This window comes from Oncorhynchus masou, chromosome 32 (assembly GCF_036934945.1).
Source record: "Oncorhynchus masou masou isolate Uvic2021 chromosome 32, UVic_Omas_1.1, whole genome shotgun sequence".
Taxonomy (NCBI): Eukaryota; Metazoa; Chordata; class Actinopteri; order Salmoniformes; family Salmonidae; genus Oncorhynchus; species Oncorhynchus masou.
Window position 1 is genome coordinate 6,517,325 of NC_088243.1, and position 21,097 is coordinate 6,538,421.

Below are 21,097 nucleotides of genomic sequence, written 5' to 3' on the forward strand. Positions count from 1 at the left end.
CCAGTTTGTGTTCTCCATAGCTCTCTTACAGTTTGATCTGATCCTGCTCTGCTCTAAGCTCCGTCACCAGCTCCTCAAACTTCTGCTTCTCCTCCTCCAGAACCAGGTTCAGACGTTCCAGATGCTCCTTCTGTTCTCGCTGCAGGCTCAGTTCTTCTGTCTCCTCCATCAGCTTATCTGGGGTGACAAAACAGCCTGATCACTTGTTGTATATGGCCATTGTCTCCATGTGAGACTGTAAGCATCAAAACTAAAGAACAAAATTACTTTCAGCCCCTCGGACCTGCCACCCTGACCCAAACCTGCCCATGTCCCCTCTCACCCATTCCCTCCTCTCTCCACTGAACCAGGCCTCATGCCTCCTGCCTCCACAGTCCCTCTTCTTACCCAGGTACTCCTGCTTCTCCTTGGCCAGCTGCAGTCCCTGGGCTTCCAGGCTCTCTATCATGGCTTCTCCCAGTTGGGCGTTCTTCCAGGTGCTGGAGGTTTTAGACACTAGGTGTTTAACAGCTTTAATACAGCATGTGGCCATATAGGTTTTATACAGCATGTTCACCACCAGTACCACACAGCAGTAGGTCACATATTCCACGATACAATTGCAGACCTGTGCAGCTCCTCCATACATGTCTGAAGAGACTAAAGTCTCCCTCCAAGATCGACCCTTTACTTAGAGTTAGACTTATAGACTTAACCCTTGCTGCCCCTGATAAGACAGTTAGTGTGGTCAGTTGTCTTTAAAGAGGCAGTGTGGTCAGTTGTCTTTAAAGAGGCAGTGTGGTCAGTTGGATTTAAAGAGGCAGTGTGGTCAGTTGGCTTTAAAGAGGCAGTGTGGTCAGTTGGCTTTAAAGAGGCAGTGTGGTCAGTTGGATTTAAAGAGGCAGTGTGGTCAGTTGGATTTAAAGAGGCAGTGTGGTCAGTTGGCTTTAAAGAGGCAGAGTGGTCAGTTGGCTTTAAAGAGGCAGTGTGGTCAGTTGGCTTTAAAGAGGCAGTGTGGTCAGTTGGCTTTAAAGAGGCAGTGTGGTCAGTTGGCTTTAAAGAGGCAGTGTGGTCAGTTGGCTTTAAAGAGGCAGTGTGGTCAGTTGGATTTAAAGAGGCAGTGTGGTCAGTTGGCTTTAAAGAGGCAGTGTGGTCAGTTGGCTTTAAAGAGGCAGTGTTGTCAGTTGGCTTTAAAGAGGCAGTGTGGTCAGTTGGCTTTAAAGAGGCAGTGTGGTCAGTTGGCTTTAAAGAGGCAGTGTGGTCAGTTGGATTTAAAGAGGCAGTGTGGTCAGTTGGATTTAAAGAGGCAGTGTGGTCAGTTGGATTTAAAGAGGCAGTTTGTAGGTAGTTTGTTCCCAGTTACACTACCGTTCAAAAGTTATTAACAACCATCACTTCTGTGTTCCAATAGCACATTGTTAGCTAATCCAAGCGGATCATTTTAAAAGGCTAATTGATCATTAGAAAACCCATTTGCAATTATGTTAGCACAGCTGAAAACTGTTCTGATTAAAGAAGCAATAAAACTGGCCTTCTTTAGACTAGTTGAGTATCTGGAGCATCAGCATTTGTGGGTTCGATTACAGGCTCAAAATGGCCAGAAACAAAGACTTTCTTCTGAAACTCGTCAGTTTATTCTTGTTCTGAGAAATGAAGGCTTTTCCATGCGAGAAATTGCCAAGAAACTGAAGATCTCGTACAACACTGTGTACTACTCCCTTCACAGAACAGCACAAACTGAGGAGTGGGAGGCCCCGGTGCACAACTGAGCATCCGTGATGCTGGCCTCCTTGGCAGAGTTGCAAAGAAAAAGCCATATCTCAGATTGGCCAATAAAAAGAAAAGATGAAGATGGACAAAATAACACAGACACTGGACAGAGGAACACTGCCCAGAAGGCCAGCATCCCGGAGTCGCCTCTGCACTGTTGACATTGAGACTGGTGTTTTGCGGGTACTATTTAATGAAGCTGCCAATTGAGGACTTGTGACGCGCCTGTTTCTCAAACTAGACACTCTAATGTACTTGTCCTCTTGCTCATTTGTGCACCGGGGCCTCCCACTCCTCGTTCTATTCTGGTTGGAGCCGGTTTGCGTTGTTCTGTGAAGGGAGTAGTACAAGATCTTCAGTTTCTTGGCAATTTCTCGCATGGAAAAGCCTTCATTTCTCAACCCAAGAATAGACTGACGAGTTTCAGAATAAAGTCCTTTGTTTCTGGCCATTTTGAGCCTGTAATCGAACCCACAAATGCTGATGCTCCAGATACTCAACTAGTCTAAAGAAGGCCAGTTTTATTGCTTCTTTAATCAGGACAACAGTTTTCAGCTGTTCTAACATAATTGCAAATGGGTTTTATAATGATCAATTAGCCTTTCAAAATTATAAACTTGGATTAGCTAACACAACGTGCCATTGGAACACAGGAGTGATGGTTGCTGATAATGGGCCTCTGTACGCCTATGTAGATATTCCATTAAAAATCAGCCATTTCCAGCTACAATAGTCATTTACTACATTAACAATCTCTTCACTGTATTTCTAATCAATTTGCCATTATTTGTTTACAGTTGCAGTTTGTACAGCTAGATTTAAAGAGGAAGTGTGTAGTTTCAGTTTGTTTACGGTTACATTTAAAAAGGGAGTTTGAACAGCTAGATTTAAAGAGGCTTTATGTCGTAAATAGTGACTCACACTCTGCCAGACTCCTGCAGCATCTCCAGCCACTGGTTTTGTTCTGCCTCATTCTCTGCAGCCAGGACAATGTTACCCTGAGGGAGTAATAGAGCATCATCACATGATAATATACAATAGTATACATTATCATCACATGATAATATACAGTAGCATACATTATCATCACTAGCTATTATACAGTAGCATACACTATCATCACATGATAATATACAGTAGCATACATTATCATCAATAGATAATATACAATAGTATACATTATCATCACAAGATAATATTATCACATGAGCATTATCACATGAGATATACAACGGCATGCATTATCACATGGGATATACAGCAACATGCATTATCACGAGCTATACAGTAGCGCACATTATCGCATGAGATACACAGTAACATGCATTATCACATGAGCTATACGGTAGCATGCATTATCAAATGAGATATACAGTAGTGTGCATTATCACATGAGATATAAAGTAACGTGAATTATCACATGAAATATACAGTAGCACACATTATCACATGAGATATACAGCAACATGCATTATCACATGAGCTATACAGTAGCACGTAGTATCACATGAGATACACAGTAACATGCATTATCACATGCGATATACGGTAGCATGCATTATCACACGAGAGATACAGTAGTGTGCATTATCACACGAGATATACAGTAACGTGAATTATCACATGAAATATACAGTAACGTGAATTATCACATGAAATATGCATGCATTATCACATGAGATATACAGTAATATGCATTATCACATGAGATATACAGTAACATGAATTATCACGTGAAATATACAGTAGCATGCATTATCACATGAGATATACAGTATTATGCATTATCACATGAGATATACAGTAGTGTGCATTATCACATGAGGTATACAGCATTATGCATTATCACATGAGATATACAGTAACTGCCTGATAAACACAGAGATGCAGATTTCAAGTATCTATTATTAAAAAGTGTATATTATTGTCAAAGTGCTTACAGTGAAGTCGTCATGATTTATAACCATGGCGAATGGCATGCCCTGGTCTTCCTTGGGATCCACAACACAGCCTCCTAAGGGGATCACACCCTGGGACAGGATGAATACAACATAATGCATCATCTTCTCATAGTTGTGGTATATATATACACACACACACGTCATCATACATATGAGATATAATGTGAGAATATTACAGACTTTTTGAGGTTAACACATGCACCATGTTGAGTAAAGCTCACCTTGGGGTGGATGTTAAAGTGTTTGTTGGTCTCAAAGCTTCTCTTCTCATTCTCTGCATAGTAGAGCAGGAAACTGTCTTTGATGATGAAGAATCTAGGAGGATGGAGAAAGTGTCATTAGTTGGAGGAGAATGAAGTACGGCAACACTGGGCTAAAAAAAGAGACAGACAAACAGACAGGCAAGCAGTGGCCCATAGACTACATCCTGACTGGATCATTCTGGATAACTATGTACTATTGGTAAAAAAACAACCAGGCAAGCACCAGCCTAGATAACCCACACCACCAAGTCATACCAGCAGAGTCTGACAGAGGTTTACTAGCTAACCCACAACACCAAGTCATACCAGCAGAGTCTGACAGAGGTTTACTAGCTAACCCACAACACCAAGTCATACCAGCAGAGTCTGACAGAGGTTTACTAGCTAACCCACGCCACCAAGTCATACTAGCAGAGTCTGACAGAGGTTTACTAGATAACCCACAACACCAAGTCATACCAGCAGAGTCTGACAGAGGTTTACTAGCTAACCCACGCCACCAAGTCATACCAGCAGAGTCTGACAGCCTAATGTATTTATTTCAATTGACTGATTTCCTTATTAGATCTGTAACTCAGTAAAATCGTTGAAATTCTTGCATGTTGCGTTTATATTTTTGTTTGGAATTTATTTTGATAATCATTATCACTATCATCGTTAGCATAGCTGCCGTTAGCTAGCTACCCAACTTGCTAGATTTACCTAAATAACCTAGATAGCTGACGTTAGCCTGTCTCAATACTCGGATTTGTCTTGGAAACACGATAACATTTTTTTTTAAAAAGAGAAAAAAATACTTAGTAAGAAAACCTTTTGTCATCATTGTGATGTCCCCAGATTGACCTCAGATGCAGTAGGACTTTAGCCAGCTAACGAAGACGAATGGAACCACCGTATTTTAGCTCGCTAACATTAGCATTGCTAGCAATTTGCTAGTAACAGTAATGGCAACATGGCCATCTCTTTAAAAATAAATTTGACAACATCATCATAATTGTTTGTCTACTTCAGCAACGTCATTGTATTTCCAGTCTCGAGCCAGTCAGTCTACATCTGTAAAGCATAGAAGTAGCTTCCAAATGTCATTTCTCGAGCTATGGTTATATTTGAGGGATGTAGACAATCGTCAACCCTGTTTTTCTGTCAGACAGTGCACAGTTGGGTTCCAGATTTATCCCCTTGTCATGAACAGATGACCAGAAGGAGCAAAGGTAATGTGACTGCAATGTCATGAACAGATGCCAGAGACCTACCAGAAGGAGCAGAGGTAATGTGATTGCAATGGTTTAGCGACCAACCAAAAATAATTTCATTCACTTTTTACTTGCTGTTTTTACAGCTTGTCAGGCAAGACCTCAGAATAAAAGTGTCATGCCACAGAAGTACCCTTGTGACACCTCCTCTGTTGTGACCAGTCTCCCTCGACTCCTATGATAGAAGTACCGTTGTGACACCTCCTCTGTTGTGACCAGTCTCCCTCGACTCCTATGATAGAAGTACCGTTGCTACACCTCCTCTGTTGTGACTAGTCTCCCTCGACTCCTATGATAGAAGTACCGTTGCTACACCTCCTCTGTTGTGACTAGTCTCCCTCGACTCCTATGATAGAAGTACCGTTGCTACACCTCCTCCGTTGTGACCAGTCTCCCTCGACTCCTATGATAGAAGTACCGTTGCTACACCTCCTCTGTTGTGACCAGTCTCCCTCGACTCCTATGATAGAAGTACCGTTGCTACACCTCCTCGTTGTGACCAGTCTCCCTCGACTCCTATGATAGAAGTACCGTTGCTACACCTCCTCTGTTGTGACTAGTCTCCCTCGACTCCTATGATAGAAGTACCATTGTGACACCTCCTCTGTTGTGACCAGTCTCCCTCGACTCCTATGATAGAAGTACCATTGTGACACCTCCTCTGTTGTGACTAGTCTCCCTCGACTCCTATGATAGAAGTACCGTTGCTACACCTCCTCCGTTGTGACCAGAGTCTCCCTCGACTCCTATGATAGAAGTAGCCCTGTTACACCTCCTCTGTTGTGACCAGTCTCCCTCGACTCCTATGATAGAAGTACCGTTGCTACACCTCCTCGTTGTGACCAGTCTCCCTCGACTCCTATGATAGAAGTACCGTTGCTACACCTCCTCTGTTGTGACCAGTCTCCCTCGACTCCTATGATAGAAGTACCGTTGTGACACCTCCTCTGTTGTGACCAGTCTCCCTCGACTCCTATGATAGAAGTACCGTTGCTACACCTCCTCGTTGTGACTAGTCTCCCTCGACTCCTATGATAGAAGTACCGTTGCTACACCTCCTCTGTTGTGACCAGTCTCCCTCGACTCCTATGATAGAAGTACCGTTGTGACACCTCCTCTGTTGTGACCAGTCTCCCTCGACTCCTATGATAGAAGTACCGTTGCTACACCTCCTCGTTGTGACCAGTCTCCCTCGACTCCTATGATAGAAGTACCGTTGCTACACCTCCTCTGTTGTGACTAGTCTCCCTCGACTCCTATGATAGAAGTACCGTTGCTACACCTCCTCCGTTGTGACCAGTCTCCCTCGACTCCTATGATAGAAGTACCGTTGCTACACCTCCTCTGTTGTGACCAGTCTCCCTCGACTCCTATGATAGAAGTACCGTTGTGACACCTCCTCTGTTGTGACCAGTCTCCCTCGACTCCTATGATAGAAGTACCGTTGCTACACCTCCTCGTTGTGACCAGTCTCCCTCGACTCCTATGATAGAAGTACCGTTGCTACACCTCCTCTGTTGTGACTAGTCTCCCTCGACTCCTATGATAGAAGTACCGTTGCTACACCTCCTCCGTTGTGACCAGTCTCCCTCGACTCCTATGATAGAAGTACCGTTGCTACACCTCCTCTGTTGTGACCAGTCTCCCTCGACTCCTATGATAGAAGTACCGTTGCTACACCTCCTCGTTGTGACCAGTCTCCTCGACTCCTATGATAGAAGTACCGTTGCTACACCTCCTCTGTTGTGACTAGTCTCCCTCGACTCCTATGATAGAAGTACCGTTGCTACACCTCCTCTGTTGTGACCAGTCTCCCTCGACTCCTATGATAGAAGTACCGTTGTGACACCTCCTCTGTTGTGACCAGTCTCCCTCGACTCCTATGATAGAAGTACCGTTGCTACACCTCCTCGTTGTGACCAGTCTCCCTCGACTCCTATGATAGAAGTACCGTTGCTACACCTCCTCTGTTGTGACTAGTCTCCCTCGACTCCTATGATAGAAGTACCGTTGCTACACCTCCTCCGTTGTGACCAGTCTCCCTCGACTCCTATGATAGAAGTACCGTTGCTACACCTCCTCTGTTGTGACCAGTCTCCTCGACTCCTATGATAGAAGTACCGTTGCTACACCTCCTCGTTGTGACCAGTCTCCCTCGACTCCTATGATAGAAGTACCGTTGCTACACCTCCTCTGTTGTGACTAGTCTCCCTCGACTCCTATGATAGAAGTACCATTGTGACACCTCCTCTGTTGTGACCAGTCTCCCTCGACTCCTATGATAGAAGTACCATTGTGACACCTCCTCTGTTGTGACCAGTCTCCCTCGACTCCTATGATAGAAGTACCGTTGCTACACCTCCTCTGTTGTGACCAGTCTCCCTCGACTCCTATGATAGAAGTACCGTTGTGACACCTCCTCTGTTGTGATTAGTCTCCCTCGACTCCTATGATAGAAGTACCATTGCTACACCTCCTCCGTTGTGACCAGTCTCCCTCAACACCTATGATAGAAGTACCATTGTGACACCTCCTCTGTTGTGACTAGTCTCCCTCGACTCCTATGATAGAAGTACCATTGTGACACCTCTGTTGTAACCAGTCTCCCTCGACTCCTATGATAGAAGTACCGTTGCTACACCTCCTCTGTTGTGACCAGTCTCCCTCGACTCCTATGGTAGAAGTACCGTTGCTACACCTCCTCCGTTGTGACCAGTCTCCCTCGACTCCTATGATAGAAGTACCGTTGTGACACCTCCTCTGTTGTGACCAGAGTCTCCCTCGACTCCTATGATAGAAGTACCATTGTGACACCTCCTCTGTTGTGACCAGTCTCCCTCGACTCTTATGATAGAAGTACCGTTGCTACACCTCCTCTGTTGTGACCAGTCTCCCTCGACTCCTATGATAGAAGTACCGTTGCTACACCTCCTCGTTGTGACCAGTCTCCCTCGACTCCTATGATAGAAGTACCGTTGCTACACCTCCTCGTTGTGACCAGAGTCTCCCTCGACTCCTATGATAGAAGTACCGTTGCTACACCTCCTCTGTTGTGACCAGTCTCCCTCGACTCCTATGATAGAAGTACCGTTGCTACACCTCCTCTGTTGTGACCAGGGTCTCCCTCGACTCCTATGATAGAAGTACCATTGCTACACCTCCTCTGTTGTGACCAGTCTCCCTCGACTCCTATGATAGAAGTACCGTTGCTACACCTCCTCCGTTGTGACCAGTCTCCCTCGACTCCTATGATAGAAGTACCGTTGCTACACCTCCTCCGTTGTGACCAGTCTCCCTCGACTCCTATGATAGAAGTACCGTTGCTACACCTCCTCTGTTGTGACCAGTCTCCCTCGACTCCTATGATAAGGACACGCCATCATGAGGCCTCTGATAGTTACCCAAGTTACTGTTCTGATGACACAAATGACTTCATCAACAATGACAGGTGTTATGTGTTATGTGAAAAGTTGAATAGATTGTTTCATATACAACTAGTAGAGTCATTTTGGTTGTGAATTTGCATTAGCAAAAAGCTTTGTCCTTTCTTTAGAAGAAAATGTAATTTACCACTTGGCTGTCAACATGAACGTCATAAGATTGCCTGCTACAGTTGTTTGAGAGGTGTCCAGTTTGCAGCAGAACATGCAGCATAAAGAAGACCAGCAATGGGGGCCCTCATTAGCATCATGCAGATATGATCTCGCTGTGAACATTCCTATAAATGGAACAGGCAGACATGACCTCGCTGTGAACATTCCTATAATGACCTCGCTGTGAACATTCCTATAATGACCTCACTGTGAACATTCCTATAATGACCTCGCTGTGAACATTCCTATAAATGGAACAGGCAGACATGACCTCGCTGTGAACATTCCTATAATGACCTCGCTGTGAACATTCCTATAAATGGAACAGGCAGACATGACCTCGCTGTGAACATTCCTATAATGACCTCGCTGTGAACATTCCTATAAATGGAACAGGCAGACATGACCTCGCTGTGAACATTCCTATAATGACCTCACTTGTGAACATTCCTATAATGACCTCACTGTGAACATTCCTATAATGACCTTGCTGTGAACATTCCTATAATGACCTCACTGTGAACGTTCCTATAATGACCTCGCTGTGAACGTTCCTATAATGACCTCACTGTGAACATTCCTATAAATGGAACAGGCAGACATGACCTCGCTGTGAGCATTCCTATAAATGGAACAGGCAGACATGACCTCGCTGTGAACATTCCTATAACGACCTCGCTGTGAACATTCCTATAAATGGAACAGGCAGACATGACCTCGCTGTGAACATTCCTATAATGACCTCGCTGTGAACATTCCTATAGATGGAACAGGCAGACATGACCTCGCTGTGAACATTCCTATAAATGGAACAGGCAGACATGACCTCGCTGTGAACATTCCTATAATGACCTCGCTGTGAACATTCCTATAATGACCTCACTGTGAACATTCCTATAATGACCTCGCTGTGAACATTCCTATAAATGGAACAGGCAGACATGACCTCGCTGTGAACATTCCTATAATGACCTCGCTGTGAACATTCCTATAAATGGAACAGGCAGACATGACCTCGCTGTGAACATTCCTATAATGACCTCACTTGTGAACATTCCTATAATGACCTCACTGTGAACATTCCTATAATGACCTTGCTGTGAACATTCCTATAATGACCTCACTGTGAACGTTCCTATAATGACCTCGCTGTGAACGTTCCTATAATGACCTCACTGTGAACATTCCTATAAATGGAACAGGCAGACATGACCTCGCTGTGAACATTCCTATAATGACCTCGCTGTGAACATTCCTATAAATGGAACAGGCAGACATGACCTCGCTGTGAACATTCCTACAATGACCTCGCTGTGAACATTCCTATAAATGGAACAGGCAGACATGACCTCGCTGTGAACATTCCTATAAATGGAACAGGCAGACATGACCTCGCTGTGAACATTCCTATAAAGACCTCGCTGTGAACATTCCTATAATGACCTCCCTGTGAACATTCCTATAATGACCTCCCTGTGAACATTCCTATAATGACCTCGCTGTGAACATTCCTATAATGACCTCGCTGTGAACATTCCTATAATGACCTCGCTGTGAACATTCCTATAATGACCTCACTGTGAACATTCCTATAATGACCTAGCTGTGAACATTCCTATAATGACCTCACTGTGAACATTCCTATAATGACCTCGCTGTGATCATTCCTATAATGACCTCACTGTGAACATTCCTATAATGACCTCACTGTGAACATTCCTATAATGACCTCGCTGTGAACATTCCTATAAATGGAACAGGCAGACATGACCTCGCTGTGAACATTCCTATAATGACCTCGCTGTGAACATTCCTATAGATGGAACAGGCAGACATGACCTCGCTGTGAACATTCCTATAAATGGAACAGGCAGACATGACCTCGCTGTGAACATTCCTATAATGACCTCGCTGTGAACATTCCTATAATGACCTCGCTGTGAACATTCCTATAAATGGAACAGGCAGACATGACCTCGCTGTGAACATTCCTATAATGACCTCGCTGTGAACATTCCTATAGATGGAACAGGCAGACATGACCTCGCTGTGAACATTCCTATAAATGGAACAGGCAGACATGACCTCGCTGTGAACATTCCTATAATGACCTCGCTGTGAACATTCCTATAATGACCTCGCTGTGAACATTCCTATAATGACCTCACTGTGAACATTCCTATAAATGGAACAGGCAGACATGACCTCGCTGTGAGCATTCCTATAATGACCTCCCTGTGAACATTCCTATAATGACCTAGCTGTGAACATTCCTATAATGACCTCGCTGTGAACATTCCTATAATGACCTCGCTGTGAACATTCCTATAATGACCTCGCTGTGAACATTCCTATAATGACCTCGCTGTGAACATTCCTATAATGACCTCACTGTGAACATTCCTATAATGACCTAGCTGTGAACATTCCTATAATGACCTCGCTGTGAACATTCCTATAATGACCTCACTGTGAACATTCCTATAATGACCTCACTGTGAACGTTCCTATAAATGGAACAGGCAGACATGACCTCACTGTGAATGTTCCTATAATGACCTCGCTGTGAACGTTCCTATAATGACCTCACTGTGAACGTTCCTATAATGACCTCACTGTGAACGTTCCTATAATGACCTCGCTGTGAGCATTCCTATAAATAGAACAGGCAGACATGACCTCACTGTGAATGTTCCTATAATGACCTCGCTGTGAACGTTCCTATAATGACCTCACTGTGAACGTTCCTATAATGACCTCGCTGTGAACGTTCCTATAAGTGTCCGGCCAGCAAACTTCACCTGTCAACAGCAACAGCTTTCACAGGCTCATCATTTGTAATAAAATACAGAAGACAAACCACTTCATTACTTTGATACATTTGATAACCCAAATGTGTTACATAAATTATATAAACTGACATTATTTGTTGTTTATTTTTTACTTCTTAGAAATAAATGTCCAGGGTGTAACCTAGCCTGGTGGAACCAGCCTGATCATCATATAATGTCCAGGGTATAACCTAGCCTGGTGGGAACCAGCCTGATCACTATATAATGTCCAGGGTATAACCCAGCCTGGTGGAACCAGCCTGATCACTATATAATGTCCAGGGTATAACCTAGCCTGGTAGGAACCAGCCTGATCACTATATAATGTCCAGGGTATAACCTAGCCTGGTGGAACCAGACTGATCACTATATAATGTCCAGGGTATAACCTAGCCTGGTATAACCAGCCTGATCACTATATAATGTCCAGGGTATAACCTAGCCTGGTGGAACCAGCTTGATCATCATATAAAGTCCAGGGTATAACCTAGCCTGGTGGAACCAGCATGATCATCATATAATGTCCAGGGTATAACCTAGCCTGGTGGGAACCAGCCTGATCACTATATAATGTCCAGGGTATAACCTAACCTGGTGGGAACCAGCCTGATCACTATATAATGTCCAGGGTATAACCTAGCCTGATGGAACCAGCCTGATCACCACATAATGTCCAGGGTATAACCAGCCTGATCACTATATAATGTCCAGGGTATAACCTAGCCTGGTGGGAACCAGCCTGATCACTATATAATGTCCAGGGTATAACCAGCCTGATCACTATATAATGTCCAGGGTATAACCTAGCCTGGTGGGAACCAGCCTGATCACTATATAATGTCCAGGGTATAACCTAGCCTGGTGGGAACCAGCCTGATCACCACATAATGTCCAGGGTATAACCAGCCTGATCACTATATAATGTCCAGGGTATAACCTAGCCTGGTGGGAACCAGCCTGATCACTATATAATGTCCAGGGTATAACCTAGCCTGGTGGAACCAGCCTGATCACCACATAATGTCCAGGGTATAACCAGCCTGATCACTATATAATGTCCAGGGTATAACCTAGCCTGGTGGGAACCAGCCTGATCACTATATAATGTCCAGGGTATAACCTAGCCTGGTGGAACCAGCCTGATCACCATATAATGTCCAGGGTATAACCTAGCCTGGTGGAACCAGCCTGATCACCATATAATGTCCAGGGTATAACCTAGCCTGGTGGGAACCAGCCTGATCACTATATAATGTCCAGGGTATAACCTAGCCTGGTGGAACCAGCCTGATCACCACATAATGTCCAGGGTATAACCAGCCTGATCACTATATAATGTCCAGGGTATAACCTAGCCTGGTGGGAACCAGCCTGATCACTATATAATGTCCAGGGTATAACCTAGTCTGGTGGAACCAGCCTGATCACCATATAATGTCCAGGGTATAACCTAGCCTGGTGGAACCAGCCTGATCACCATATAATGTCCAGGGTATAACCTAGCCTGGTGGGAACCAGCCTGATCACTATATAATGTCCAGGGTATAACCTAGCCTGGTGGGAACCAGCCTGATCACTATATAATGTCCAGGGTATAACCTAGCCTGGTGGAACCAGCCTGATCACCACATAATGTCCAGGGTATAACCAGGCGGTTCACTATATAATGTCCAGGGTATAACCTAGCCTGGTGGGAACCAGCCTGATCACTATATAATGTCCAGGGTATAACCTAGCCTGGTGGAACCAGCCTGATCACCATATAATGTCCAGGGTATAACCTAGCCTGGTGGAACCAGCCTGATCACCATATAATGTCCAGGGTATAACCTAGCCTGGTGGGAACCAGCCTGATCACTATATAATGTCCAGGGTATAACCTAGCCTGGTGGAACCAGCCTGATCACTATATAATGTCCAGGGTATAACCTAGCCTGATGGAACCAGCCTGATCACCATATAATGTCCAGGGTATAACCTAGCCTGGTGGGAACCAGCCTGATCACCATATAATGTCCAGGGTATAACCTAGCCTGATGGAACCAGCCTGATCACCATATAATGTCCAGGGTATAACCTAGCCTGGTAGGAACCAGCCTGATCATCATATAATGTCCAGGGTATAACCTAGCCTGGTGGAACCAGCCTGATCACCACATAATGTCCAGGGTATAACCTAGCCTGATGGAACCAGCCTGATCACCACATAATGTCCAGGGTATAACCTAGCCTGGTGGAACCAGCCTGATCACTATATAATGTCCAGGGTATAACCTAGCCTGGTATAACCAGCCTGATCACTATATAATGTCCAGGGTATAACCTAGCCTGGTGGAACCAGCTTGATCATCATATAAAGTCCAGGGTATAACCTAGCCTGGTGGAACCAGCCTGATCATCATATAATGTCCAGGGTATAACCTAGCCTGGTGGGAACCAGCCTGATCACTATATAATGTCCAGGGTATAACCTAACCTGGTGGGAACCAGCCTGATCACTATATAATGTCCAGGGTATAACCTAGCCTGATGGAACCAGCCTGATCACCACATAATGTCCAGGGTATAACCAGCCTGATCACTATATAATGTCCAGGGTATAACCTAGCCTGGTGGGAACCAGGTGATCACTATATAATGTCCAGGGTATAACCAGCCTGATCACTATATAATGTCCAGGGTATAACCTAGCCTGGTGGGAACCAGCCTGATCACTATATAATGTCCAGGGTATAACCTAGCCTGGTGGGAACCAGCCTGATCACCACATAATGTCCAGGGTATAAGCAGCCTGATCACTATATAATGTCCAGGGTATAACCTAGCCTGGTGGGAACCAGCCTGATCACTATATAATGTCCAGGGTATAACCTAGCCTGGTGGAACCAGCCTGATCACCACATAATGTCCAGGGTATAACCAGCCTGATCACTATATAATGTCCAGGGTATAACCTAGCCTGGTGGGAACCAGCCTGATCACTATATAATGTCCAGGGTATAACCTAGCCTGGTGGAACCAGCCTGATCACCATATAATGTCCAGGGTATAACCTAGCCTGGTGGAACCAGCCTGATCACCATATAATGTCCAGGGTATAACCTAGCCTGGTGGGAACCAGCCTGATCACTATATAATGTCCAGGGTATAACCTAGCCTGGTGGAACCAACCTGATCACTATATAATGTCCAGGGTATAACCTAGCCTGATGGAACCAGCCTGATCACCATATAATGTCCAGGGTATAACCTAGCCTGGTGGGAACCAGCCTGATCACCATATAATGTCCAGGGTATAACCTAGCCTGGTGGAACCAGCCTGATCACCATATAATGTCCAGGGTATAACCTAGCCTGGTAGGAACCAGCCTGATCATCATATAATGTCCAGGGTATAACCTAGCCTGGTGGGAACCAGCCTGATCACCATATAATGTCCAGGGTATAACCTAGCCTGATGGAACCAGCCTGATCACCATATAATGTCCAGGGTATAACCTAGCCTGGTGGAACCAGCCTGATCACCACATAATGTCCAGGGTATAACCTAGCCTGGTGGAACCAGCCTGATCACCACATAATGTCCAGGGTATAACCTAGCCTGATGGAACCAGCCTGATCACCACATAATGTCCAGGGTATAACCTAGCCTGGTGGAACCAGCCTGATCACTATATAATGTCCAGGGTATAACCTAGCCTGGTGGAACCAGCCTGATCACTATATAATGTCCAGGGTATAACCTAGCCTGGTGGGAACCAGCCTGATCACTATATAATGTCCAGGGTATAACCTAGCCTGGTGGAACCAGCCTGATCACCATATAATGTCCAGGGTATAACCTAGCCTGGTGGAACCAGCCTGATCACCATATAATGTCCAGGGTATAACCTAGCCTGGTGGGAACCAGCCTGATCACTATATAATGTCCAGGGTATAACCTAGCCTGGTGGAACCAGCCTGATCACTATATAATGTCCAGGGTATAACCTAGCCTGATGGAACCAGCCTGATCACCATATAACGTCCAGGGTATAACCTAGCCTGGTGGAACCAGCCTGATCACCATATAATGTCCAGGGTATAACCTAGCCTGGTAGGAACCAGCCTGATCATCATATAATGTCCAGGGTATAACCTAGCCTGGTGGGAACCAGCCTGATCACTATATAATGTCCAGGGTATAACCTAGCCTGGTGGGAACCAGCCTGATCACCACATAATGTCCAGGGTATAACCAGCCTGATCACTATATAATGTCCAGGGTATAACCTAGCCTGGTGGGAACCAGCCTGATCACTATATAATGTCCAGGGTATAACCTAGCCTGGTGGAACCAGCCTGATCACCACATAATGTCCAGGGTATAACCAGCCTGATCACTATATAATGTCCAGGGTATAACCTAGCCTGGTGGGAACCAGCCTGATCACTATATAATGTCCAGGGTATAACCTAGCCTGGTGGAACCAGCCTGATCACCATATAATGTCCAGGGTATAACCTAGCCTGGTGGAACCAGCCTGATCACCATATAATGTCCAGGGTATAACCTAGCCTGGTGGGAACCAGCCTGATCACTATATAATGTCCAGGGTATAACCTAGCCTGGTGGAACCAGCCTGATCACCACATAATGTCCAGGGTATAACCAGCCTGATCACTATATAATGTCCAGGGTATAACCTAGCCTGGTGGGAACCAGCCTGATCACTATATAATGTCCAGGGTATAACCTAGTCTGGTGGAACCAGCCTGATCACCATATAATGTCCAGGGTATAACCTAGCCTGGTGGAACCAGCCTGATCACCATATAATGTCCAGGGTATAACCTAGCCTGGTGGGAACCAGCCTGATCACTATATAATGTCCAGGGTATAACCTAGCCTGGTGGGAACCAGCCTGATCACTATATAATGTCCAGGGTATAACCTAGCCTGGTGGAACCAGCCTGATCACCACATAATGTCCAGGGTATAACCAGCCTGATCACTATATAATGTCCAGGGTATAACCTAGCCTGGTGGGAACCAGCCTGATCACTATATAATGTCCAGGGTATAACCTAGCCTGGTGGAACCAGCCTGATCACCATATAATGTCCAGGGTATAACCTAGCCTGGTGGAACCAGCCTGATCACCATATAATGTCCAGGGTATAACCTAGCCTGGTGGGAACCAGCCTGATCACTATATAATGTCCAGGGTATAACCTAGCCTGGTGGAACCAGCCTGATCACTATATAATGTCCAGGGTATAACCTAGCCTGATGGAACCAGCCTGATCACCATATAATGTCCAGGGTATAACCTAGCCTGGTGGGAACCAGCCTGATCACCATATAATGTCCAGGGTATAACCTAGCCTGGTGGAACCAGCCTGATCACCATATAATGTCCAGGGTATAACCTAGCCTGGTAGGAACCAGCCTGATCATCATATAATGTCCAGGGTATAACCTAGCCTGGTGGGAACCAGCCTGATCACCATATAATGTCCAGGGTATAACCTAGCCTGATGGAACCAGCCTGATCACCATATAATGTCCAGGGTATAACCTAGCCTGGTAGGAACCAGCCTGATCATCATATAATGTCCAGGGTATAACCTAGCCTGGTGGAACCAGCCTGATCACCACATAATGTCCAGGGTATAACCTAGCCTGATGGAACCAGCCTGATCACCACATAATGTCCAGGGTATAACCTAGCCTGGTGGAACCAGCCTGATCACTATATAATGTCCAGGGTATAACCTAGCCTGGTATAACCAGCCTGATCACTATATAATGTCCAGGGTATAACCTAGCCTGGTGGAACCAGCTTGATCATCATATAAAGTCCAGGGTATAACCTAGCCTGGTGGAACCAGCCTGATCATCATATAATGTCCAGGGTATAACCTAGCCTGGTGGGAACCAGCCTGATCACTATATAATGTCCAGGGTATAACCTAACCTGGTGGGAACCAGCCTGATCACTATATAATGTCCAGGGTATAACCTAGCCTGATGGAACCAGCCTGATCACCACATAATGTCCAGGGTATTACCAGCCTGATCACTATATAATGTCCAGGGTATAACCTAGCCTGGTGGGAACCAGGTGATCACTATATAATGTCCAGGGTATAACCAGCCTGATCACTATATAATGTCCAGGGTATAACCTAGCCTGGTGGGAACCAGCCTGATCACTATATAATGTCCAGGGTATAACCTAGCCTGGTGGGAACCAGCCTGATCACCACATAATGTCCAGGGTATAAGCAGCCTGATCACTATATAATGTCCAGGGTATAACCTAGCCTGGTGGGAACCAGCCTGATCACTATATAATGTCCAGGGTATAACCTAGCCTGGTGGAACCAGCCTGATCACCACATAATGTCCAGGGTATAACCAGCCTGATCACTATATAATGTCCAGGGTATAACCTAGCCTGGTGGGAACCAGCCTGATCACTATATAATGTCCAGGGTATAACCTAGCCTGGTGGAACCAGCCTGATCACCATATAATGTCCAGGGTATAACCTAGCCTGGTGGAACCAGCCTGATCACCATATAATGTCCAGGGTATAACCTAGCCTGGTGGGAACCAGCCTGATCACTATATAATGTCCAGGGTATAACCTAGCCTGGTGGAACCAGCCTGATCACTATATAATGTCCAGGGTATAACCTAGCCTGGTGGGAACCAGCCTGATCACTATATAATGTCCAGGGTATAACCTAGCCTGGTGGAACCAGCCTGATCACCACATAATGTCCAGGGTATAACCAGCCTGATCACTATATAATGTCCAGGGTATAACCTAGCCTGGTGGGAACCAGCCTGATCACTATATAATGTCCAGGGTATAACCTAGCCTGGTGGAACCAGCCTGATCACCATATAATGTCCAGGGTATAACCTAGCCTGGTGGAACCAGCCTGATCACCATATAATGTCCAGGGTATAACCTAGCCTGGTGGGAACCAGCCTGATCACTATATAATGTCCAGGGTATAACCTAGCCTGGTGGAACCAGCCTGATCACTATATAATGTCCAGGGTATAACCTAGCCTGATGGAACCAGCCTGATCACCATATAATGTCCAGGGTATAACCTAGCCTGGTGGGAACCAGCCTGATCACCATATAATGTCCAGGGTATAACCTAGCCTGGTGGAACCAGCCTGATCACCATATAATGTCCAGGGTATAACCTAGCCTGGTAGGAACCAGCCTGATCATCATATAATGTCCAGGGTATAACCTAGCCTGGTGGGAACCAGCCTGATCACCATATAATGTCCAGGGTATAACCTAGCCTGATGGAACCAGCCTGATCACCATATAATGTCCAGGGTATAACCTAGCCTGGTAGGAACCAGCCTGATCATCATATAATGTCCAGGGTATAACCTAGCCTGGTGGAACCAGCCTGATCACCACATAATGTCCAGGGTATAACCTAGCCTGATGGAACCAGCCTGATCACCACATAATGTCCAGGGTATAACCTAGCCTGGTGGAACCAGCCTGATCACTATATAATGTCCAGGGTATAACCTAGCCTGGTATAACCAGCCTGATCACTATATAATGTCCAGGGTATAACCTAGCCTGGTGGAACCAGCTTGATCATCATATAAAGTCCAGGGTATAACCTAGCCTGGTGGAACCAGCCTGATCATCATATAATGTCCAGGGTATAACCTAGCCTGGTGGGAACCAGCCTGATCACTATATAATGTCCAGGGTATAACCTAACCTGGTGGGAACCAGCCTGATCACTATATAATGTCCAGGGTATAACCTAGCCTGATGGAACCAGCCTGATCACCACATAATGTCCAGGGTATAACCAGCCTGATCACTATATAATGTCCAGGGTATAACCTAGCCTGGTGGGAACCAGGTGATCACTATATAATGTCCAGGGTATAACCAGCCTGATCACTATATAATGTCCAGGGTATAACCTAGCCTGGTGGGAACCAGCCTGATCACTATATAATGTCCAGGGTATAACCTAGCCTGGTGGGAACCAGCCTGATCACCACATAATGTCCAGGGTATAAGCAGCCTGATCACTATATAATGTCCAGGGTATAACCTAGCCTGGTGGGAACCAGCCTGATCACTATATAATGTCCAGGGTATAACCTAGCCTGGTGGAACCAGCCTGATCACCACATAATGTCCAGGGTATAACCAGCCTGATCACTATATAATGTCCAGGGTATAACCTAGCCTGGTGGGAACCAGCCTGATCACTATATAATGTCCAGGGTATAACCTAGCCTGGTGGAACCAGCCTGATCACCATATAATGTCCAGGGTATAACCTAGCCTGGTGGAACCAGCCTGATCACCATATAATGTCCAGGGTATAACCTAGCCTGGTGGGAACCAGCCTGATCACTATATAATGTCCAGGGTATAACCTAGCCTGGTGGAACCAACCTGATCACTATATAATGTCCAGGGTATAACCTAGCCTGATGGAACCAGCCTGATCACCATATAATGTCCAGGGTATAACCTAGCCTGGTGTGAACCAGCCTGATCACCATATAATGTCCAGGGTATAACCTAGCCTGGTGGAACCAGCCTGATCACCATATAATGTCCAGGGTATAACCTAGCCTGGTAGGAACCAGCCTGATCATCATATAATGTCCAGGGTATAACCTAGCCTGGTGGGAACCAGCCTGATCACCATATAATGTCCAGGGTATAACCTAGCCTGATGGAACCAGCCTGATCACCATATAATGTCCAGGGTATAACCTAGCCTGGTGGAACCAGCCTGATCACCACATAATGTCCAGGGTATAACCTAGCCTGGTGGAACCAGCCTGATCACCACATAATGTCCAGGGTATAACCTAGCCTGATGGAACCAGCCTGATCACCACATAATGTCCAGGGTATAACCTAGCCTGGTGGAACCAGCCTGATCACTATATAATGTCCAGGGTATAACCTAGCCTGGTGGAACCAGCCTGATCACTATATAATGTCCAGGGTATAACCTAGCCTGGTGGGAACCAGCCTGATCACTATATAATGTCCAGGGTATAACCTAGCCTGGTGGAACCAGCCTGATCACCATATAATGTCCAGGGTATAACCTAGCCTGGTGGAACCAGCCTGATCACCATATAATGTCCAGGGTATAACCTAGCCTGGTGGGAACCAGCCTGATCACTATATAATGTCCAGGGTATAACCTAGCCTGGTGGAACCAGCCTGATCACTATATAATGTCCAGGGTATAACCTAGCCTGATGGAACCAGCCTGATCACCATATAACGTCCAGGGTATAACCTAGCCTGGTGGAACCAGCCTGATCACCATATAATGTCCAGGGTATAACCTAGCCTGGTAGGAACCAGCCTGATCATCATATAATGTCCAGGGTATAACCTAGCCTGGTGGGAACCAGCCTGA

General features: G+C 45.6%; 1 protein-coding gene across 1 annotated transcript in view; it reads right to left on the bottom strand.

Moving 5' to 3' along the window:
* Positions 1-21,097, bottom strand: part of plekhd1 (pleckstrin homology domain containing, family D (with coiled-coil domains) member 1) — a 47,380-nt gene that overhangs the window by 13,101 nt on the left and 13,182 nt on the right. The window contains exons 2-6 of the mRNA XM_064955553.1: positions 3,932-4,025; positions 3,690-3,779; positions 2,671-2,747; positions 388-479; positions 30-177 (exon numbers count right to left, since the gene is read on the bottom strand). Of these exons, the coding sequence (XP_064811625.1) occupies positions 30-177; positions 388-479; positions 2,671-2,747; positions 3,690-3,779; positions 3,932-4,025 (501 nt within the window). The remainder of the gene's footprint in view (positions 1-29; positions 178-387; positions 480-2,670; positions 2,748-3,689; positions 3,780-3,931; positions 4,026-21,097) is intronic.